This window comes from Orycteropus afer, unplaced genomic scaffold (assembly GCF_000298275.1).
Source record: "Orycteropus afer afer isolate SDZICR_OR568_19922 unplaced genomic scaffold, OryAfe1.0 scaffold00352, whole genome shotgun sequence".
Taxonomy (NCBI): domain Eukaryota; kingdom Metazoa; phylum Chordata; class Mammalia; order Tubulidentata; family Orycteropodidae; genus Orycteropus; species Orycteropus afer.
In genome coordinates, this window is record NW_006921939.1 from 548761 (window position 1) to 556933 (window position 8173).

Here is an 8173-nt window from a genome sequence, read left to right on the forward strand (position 1 = left end):
TTCCGGCAGAGAATGGGCGGGTAGAAAATTCTGTGTGTTTGGCGGGTTTTGCGCTCTTCCTTAATATATGATTATCTCAAAGGCGAGGGTCCCGGGCACGTGAGGAGGTAGTGACGCTGCCATTGCCACGCTACGCTAATCCGGGTTCCCCCAGGGCCATGGCTTTGGTAAGTTCCGGTGCTGTGGCAGGGTGTCTGGGCGCCAGGGCTTGGGCGGATGAGGGGAGGGTCGGGTGGCTGGTGATCACGTGGGCAAGTGGCGAATCGCGACCTGGCCCGCAGGGCTCTGGGGCGGGGCCCGCTCTCTGCAGCCCCCCGTCGTTTCCCGGACTTTGTAGTTGCTTTTTGGTCCCGGGAAGGATTTTGCGGAGGTGACTAGCGAGAGGCGAGAGTTTTTGGAGTCTTTTCATGGTTTGGCATCTTCTGTCGATTATCTTTATCTCTAAAAATCACTTTAGCTCACCTAAAAAAATGAAACCGGTGATTTATTGCTTTTAATGCTGATAATAGGCTGGGCATGGTAGATGGTAGGGAAGAAGTCATTTAATCGTTTTGCATAAGAAAAGTATAATCGGCATTTTTTTCCTTCCGTTTTACAACTCTTTACAAACGCTCCCTAGTGAATGTTTATGTAATATTGAGGAGGTTTTGTAAATAAGGCTACCTATTTTTCCAAGCAGTTTTTAAATTCATTCTTTTCTATTAATTTTTTTCCATCCAGCAACTTTTCAGTTTGGTCACAACTTCTCTCTTGAAATGAGAACTCAAAACTTTCTTAGCTTACTCTCTGGCAAATTTACCTTTATTTAAGTTAAGGCAGCATCATTTTTATTAAGGTGAATATTTTGTAAAATACTGAAAGCTTGAAGAACTTACGTGCTAAGCAAAGATCATAAATTTGTGAAGCGTGAAAAAAAAAACGTTAATGAGAGAAAATTATAACCTACTGACATGTTTCGTAAAAATAGTGAAATTTTAAAAATTAGAAGCTTTGAGGGCCTATTTAAAATGTCCAAATTTATATGAAGGGGTATAGCAATGTGTAGATCTATAAAGTGGTTGAAATAAATTGTCACCTCTTTGTAGTGGTTTTGTGTTTGTAGGGGATTGAGGAATGGTCATCTCCACTTACGAAATTTTTTTTGTAGGATTTTAAAACTTACGTGGATCAGGCATGTAGAGCTGCTGAGGAATTTGTCAGTATTTACTATGAGACAATGGACAAAAGAAGGCGGGTGAGTGTTACAAATTCTGCTACTCTTAATAAAATACCAATTCTCTTTTAGCCACCCATTCATCTGACTTCCATAAGTGACTAACCAATGTGAAACACTTATCAGACCAAACGCGGGTCCCTGCCCATTGCACACAGTCAGGCCAAAACAGTTTACACACCGGGATTGAGAGGAGAGAAAATTATTTATTGCAAAGCTGCAGTGCAAGGAGTAAGGGGTAGTTACCCAGATCTAACTCCCTGAGATGCCATGGAAACACATTTTTTGTAGGTTTCAGGAGAGGGGGTTGTGCATATTCACAGAAGGTTGAGGAATTTGGGGCGTCAATGGGAAATGGGTGACGTTAGCAGATGGGTCACACTGGTTTCCTTTTATCAGCTGATAGGGGCTTGGGCAGAGGGGAGAGGGTCCACAATTAACTTTTGTTCCTTTTGTCCATGTTGCTTGTCCGGGCCAGAGTTAATTTACAAGTTGTTTCTAAGACACTTTTAGCAGCCTATCATCTGCAGGAAGGAATGTTTTCCATTCAGTTCTTTAAGGAACTGAATATTCATCTGTCTGGGGTGGGAAGGTAGTTGGGGGTAATTTAGTTTACTTATCTATTCCCATCGGGTCTTATTTAATTATCTGTCTTAACCAGGGTGGGGGAAAAAGTTGGGGATAATCCAGTCTACCTATCTATTTCCATCCAGGTGCCAGGGTGGGGGAAATAGTTTTTACTTTACTCCGTTTCAAAACCACATTGGTTGTGGAAAGACTGGTCTAGTATTAGTAGGGATGTGGGCTCTGGAATCATATCCCAGCTTTGCCTAGGTCTGTGGCCTTGAGCATGTTATCTCTTAACTTCATTTTCTTTTTAGGGGTGGTAAATAGGAATTAATTTAAATCCTGCATTCCACATGGGGCCCAGTTTATATTTATTTAAATGTATCACTTTCTCTTGTTCTCATCCTTTCATCAATACAGTTAAATAGTATCGGTGCTAGTGATGGAGTATGCATTATAGGGAATGATTAATTCATACATTAATAGATAATTTCTGATCCAGGCCCACAGCAATAGCTGGTTCTCACTGACAGGATCTACATGGCTTGGATCCTTTTTGTCTTCAACAGGCTAAGTTCTCAGTTCATCAGCTCTTGTTTGCTTGTGATCTATCCTTGAGACACACCTTCTAAGTAGTTCTGTCACTATGAGCTCAAGTGAATCTTGCCCAGGTCTCTTAGCAGCATGTTGTTGTTGTTGTTGTTATGTGCAAGTCGAGTCGGACCCCACTCATAGCGACCCCTCCTTGGGTTTCTGAGGCAGTATCACTACGGAAGTAGATTGCCCCATCTTCCTTCCAAGGAGTTGCTGGTGGGTTTGAACTGCCAGCCTTCTGGTTAGCAGTCAAGTGCCTTAGGCACTATGCTACCAGAGATCATAACTATATTTTAGAGAACCTCATGGATACTGCAGGTAAGAAAGTTAAAGCCCTATCTCTGAAAATCTTTTTTTTTTCCCCAAGCAGAAGATAAAAAATGTTCGTAGTACTGATGTACAGTGACATGGGATGAGGCAAGGAATGTGACAATGAATGTTCATTGTGCTTTGTCTTCACTATTTATTATGCCTTGCTGCTTTCCAAAAAAAGCAGATCAGAAAAACAGCATAGGTCATTACCAGAGTTAAGGTGTGTGTTTACCTATTAATCCAAGCTAAATACTAGAATTAAGCAAGTAATGTGTCCTTTTGCCCCAAAGAGTTAACTCTTGAATTTTGCCTTATCTGGGCCTTAATGTATTTGATTTATTAAAGGTTCTGCATAAGCAGATATTCACGGTTCTTTTGAACTATGTATATGTTTGAAGTATGCTGATAGAATAGTAGTAAAAAGGAACTGATTGTTCCTCATGTATACAAACGTTAAAATGATTCAGATTTTCACTTGTATTACACTAAGATTAAAGTGTACAGGTAGAGCTTCATTGACAACTTTGTTAATTCTCAGATCTTTTATGGAAAAAGCAGAGAGATTAAAATTGCTTTGGGGTTCTATGGGCTTTCAATTTGTGACTACTAATTTATGTTAATAGAGCAAGTAAAACATTAAAATTCTCTCCTAATTTGCATGCAAGGTTTTCTTATTGTGGCTAAAATGAAATAATGAAGAGTGTGCAGTTGTCTAGCTTATTAAAAGTATGGTAATATCTATTTAAGACCAAGATTATAAGACAGAAACCTTGTTTTGTATTGGTTTCCAACAGAACAGGAAGCATGAGGAGAGAAGATGGAGGTTGTTTGTTAGGTGCTGTTGGGTCGATTTTCAACTCATAGTGACCCCATGTGACAGAACACAACTGACCCATTGGGTCAGTTTTCTAGGTTTTCTAGGCTGGAATCCTGACAGGAACAAATTGCCAAGTCGTTCTCCCGTGGAGCCACTGGGTGGGTTCAAACTGCCAGCCTTTTTGTTAGCAGCCTAGTGCTTAACCATTGAGCCACCAGGGCTGCATTGTAAAAATGTTTCTATACCATCTATAACCTTTTAATCCATTTGTATAAAATGCTTACCAATAAATAAAATTTTGTTTTGTTTTGGTTTCTTTCTTTTTTAGGTACTACCCAGGCTGTATCTGGACAAGGCCACTTTAATTTGGAATGGAAATGTTGTCACTGGGCTGGATGCCCTGACTAATTTTTTTGAAACATTGCCTTCTAGTGAGTTCCAGGTCAATATGTTAGATTGCCAGCCAGTTCATGGTAAGATCGGGATCTTCCAAGGTACTTTTTTGGTCTTCCTTCAGTGAGCAGTGAGCTTTTACATCAAAAGCAGAAGCAACTTTTAATAATGGAGGTATTTGCTTATCTATGAAGCTTACATTTTAAGAAAAATTCAGCTGTCTAATCTAACTTCAGGGAGCTCTGGTAGCATAGTGGCTAAGGCACTTGACTGCTCACCAGAAGGCTGGCGGTTCAAACCCACCAGCCGCTCCTCGGAAGGAAGGTTGGGCAATCCTACTTCCGTAGTGATAATGCCTCGGAAACCCAAGGAGGGGTCGCTATGAGTCAGGGCCGACTCAACGGCAAACAACAACAACAACAATCTAACTTCTGGTCTCCTTCAGATGCATCTTACTCCAGAGGGCTGCTAATAGGTTTTGGTAGATTGTGCAATTATGGCTTCTTAACAATTAAATTGAGATTACCTGTGATTTTTGTTAATGGAGGTAGGAGATTATCTGTTCTCCCTTAAACAGATGGTTGCCTGCTATGCTGTGAAATGTCTCCAAAGAAAAATTATACCCTACTTCTGATTAATGTCTTTCAGTATCTTCTAAAAAATCCATTGCCAACAAGTCTGTTCTGACTCATAGCAACCCTGTAGGTCAGAGTAGAGCTGCTCCATAAAGTCTCCAAGGCTGCAAATCTTTACAGAAGCAGACTGTCACATCTTTCTTCCACGGAGTGGCTGCCAGATTCAAACTGCTGACCTTTCACTTAGCAGTCTATTGCTTAACTGCTGTGTCACCAGGGTTCCTTTTAGTATCAAGAAATTTACTGTGTTAGGTGAAAGGTTGACTTTGGCAAGACAGAATTCAATTCAAGGTAGACTGATGCATTTGATAAAATTAACTTCCAGGTGGGGTCCTAAGTATCTTAAGTCCTGGTTTGGGGTACTTTTATTCCCTTTATAGGTCTTAAAAAATAACTTCAAATTCAAAACTGGAATAAGTTCCAATAGAACCCCAACTAAGTATTAATACATTTGTATAGCATAGAAATGGTCCCATGCTAGGTATAAGTTCTTTATTTTGAAAATTTGAGTATCTAAAGTCTTTCTGGACTGAAAATAGCATCTTAGAAATGATTTTAATACTTAGTTTTGTGACTTTGAGTCTTTAAAAACAGACTATAGTCAATGTAAAGAAAGTTTAGGAAATTTTTTTTAGTGTTGTATCATAAGCATTGTAGCATAAGTCTGAAAATCTGCTTATTTAGATATAGAAACCAACTTTTTCTCTCTTTTTTCTTTCTGATCGGTGAAGAGCAAGCCACCCCGTCCCAGACTACAGTTCTTGTTGTGACCAGTGGGATTGTGAAGTTCGATGGAAACAAGCAGCATTACTTCAACCAGAACTTCCTGCTGACTGCACAGTCCACCCCTCATAACACGGTGTGGAAGATTGCAAGTGATTGCTTCCGCTTTCAGGATTGGGCTACTAGTTAAAGAGGGCAAAGGTCCAGTCTCCTTTAGTCCATTAGTTCCAGAAACAAAAATTATGTGAGCTATTTCATTGTAGAAGCACTATAACCTAGTGTGTCCTGAAACTAAATTTCTTTAGTATTTTCAATTTCTAAGAGCACCTTTTCTGGCAGCTGCCAGTTTGAATCATTGCCCTTAAGAGCTTTAATGATAGTTTTTTACATGCCTTATATACATTCCACTAATGACATTCTGATAGTAATGTTAAATACATGATCTCTGTACTAATATTCACTGTGAATTCAGCCCATCGCAAAAATGAAAACAATAATAGTCTTTGGATTATCAGTACAACGTAACTCTCTGAGAAGAAGTTTTTTCTGGTTATTATTAATTTTATAGTAAAACATCCATTTATTTTCAGTAAACACTAGTGACACGGTTTTAATATATGGCTTTTTCATATCAGTTCAATGAGAACATCACTAAAATAGGTTTGCATAACTACTCTGACTTACTGGAATTGCATGTAGAGATGTCTTTTTAGATGTTAAGTAATGTATTTTATGTTGGCATGATTTTTTATAAAGTGAATTAGTAGACTAGAGAGATACAGAATGTTCTCAGTTTATTACTGGGTACATTTGGTAGCTTAAAAGCAAAACTTAAAAATAATATTTTGGCAACTCCAGAGGTCTGTAACTTCATATTATGACTGGCAGTAGAACTAATAGCTTTAATGTGAGAATGGAGAGTGAGAAATGTTGAGATCCAAGGTTAGAGCCAAAACTAAGGAGGAGTGGCCAAATGCTAAATTTTTGGTACTAGTTTTCTACCTCTTAAAAATGTGTTGTCTTCTTTTTAGGATTTAAATCACTAAGGTAATCGGTATCCTTGCCAAATAGTTATGAGTGTCACTTAGGTTTTCAACATGATTTTTTTAAGGTTTTTCAACTTACCTCATACAACCAATATAGGTCTCAATTTACTCAAGAACTTACGAGGGTAAAATGTCAGTAATAAGCCTAACTCAGGCAGCTAGAGTCTAACGGAAAATTGGAAACAAAGCCATTGCCATTAGTAACAGGACATATCTCTTAACTTCTATGTCTTCCATGTGAACTTCAGGCCAAAACTCCACTATATGTTAATGCCCCACAAGATAAGTGATTTTATTCCCCCTGTGTTTTTTACTGTCAACTGTATTATTTTTAATTATTGAAAATTTGAGATTATTTTTATGATAAAAATCTTCATATGACATTGAACAATAAGATCTGTTTGAAACCATTCTCTTTCTGTTATGTGGCTGACTGTCTTTTTAAGAGAAAATGAAGGAACAGTAGATCTTTATAAAGCCGTAAACTTCAGAATAACAAATTGATTAGTTTGATGTCTCAACTTCTAAAGAGAAAGAAACCTAGTTTTGATTTTTAGCTAAACTGTAAATATCTTTTCCATTTTATTTTTTTTCAGTGTTTCTAAGCTGTAAGCTTTGTTTCTACATTTCAACTCAAAATCAATGTTTCTTATAACTTAATTTTAAAACCAGTAATTCGTTTGCTCTTGCCTCAAACTGCACACTACATCTCCGCTGTATTAACAAAATAAGGGGCTGGAACTGCAGTTGAGAAATTATCCAAGCCTTCTTATAAATTTACACATTATAGTCTGCTCAGAATGAGCTGCTTATTTTAAATTGGCTTTTCAGAACCACAGCTTTAGCAACAATTTGAATGCTCAAATGCTACCCCCTCCCTTTAGGGAGAATAGTCTCAAATAGAAGCTGCATATAACTAGCAATAACTGAACTGATGAACGGTTGTGTACTGTTCACTAATTGTATGTTTTTAAGACTTGCATATGAATACTTTTTCCAAGTTCTGTATAACTTTAATTGGCTGGAACTACTCTCTGTGTGGACTATACTTTTAACATGTTCATATTTTTGTAACTTAAAAAAAATAAAATTTGCCTTGTGACAAGTTTTATCAAGCTCATTTGGATTTTTAGAGCTCCAGAGCAAGGTTCTTGTTTCTTTACGATGTAAGGTTTTTCAAATTTAAAAAATAGTTAGAATGTTGAAAACAGTGGTTGACAACTCGGACTTTTACTTTGCTGTCCTCTTTCTAGTCCCCCCCGTTCTTTCTCTTTTTCTGCCAAGTATTCATATGCCTGCGATCACCTCTGAGATTGAAGTAAAATAATTAGAGAGAAATTAGAGATTTTAACCTTGAGGAACTAGCCAAAATGCTATATTAAGCAGGCACTCAAAACAAAATAACAATTGTTTTCCAAAGAACGGCCCCATTATCTTTAATTGTGCATTACAAATAAATCAACAGACAGTTCTGGAGAGGAGTGAGTAAAGGCAATAGCCCTTGAAATCAAATAGTCATATGTCATCCCCTCAAAGATGCATGTATTTTCACATTTTAATGCCACTTGAAATATTGGTATGATCTTAAATCGATAGGATGTCCTATTAATTGGCTTTTTCTCCCTTTCTCATTGGTGCATAGAATAATAGTGAATTTTACAATCAGTGACATCTTAGATTAATGAAATACAGTAATATGTTTTGCCAGGACAAAAATGGTTAGGAATTTACTTAGATCTAAATATGGAGGTGCAAAAAGGGCAAGGAGGCCACATGTTCCGACCTCCTCTAACCCTACAAGGGGAAGGCAGGATTACCAGCGGTAACCCAAGGCCTATTCCTGCCAGGCCAGACATGCTGCCTCCCTCCAGCG

The 8173-nt window shown here is 38.0% G+C and overlaps 1 protein-coding gene across 1 annotated transcript; it reads left to right on the top strand.

Moving 5' to 3' along the window:
* The first annotated feature begins 407 nt into the window (after window positions 1–407).
* On the top strand, window positions 408–5444 carry NXT2 (nuclear transport factor 2 like export factor 2). The gene is made up of 4 exons (XM_042782506.1): window positions 408–479; window positions 1148–1234; window positions 3832–3997; window positions 5263–5444. Exons 1-4 carry the CDS (start codon window positions 408–410, stop codon window positions 5442–5444), a joined length of 507 nt encoding a protein of 168 aa, XP_042638440.1.
* The last annotated feature ends 2729 nt before the right edge of the window (window positions 5445–8173 follow it).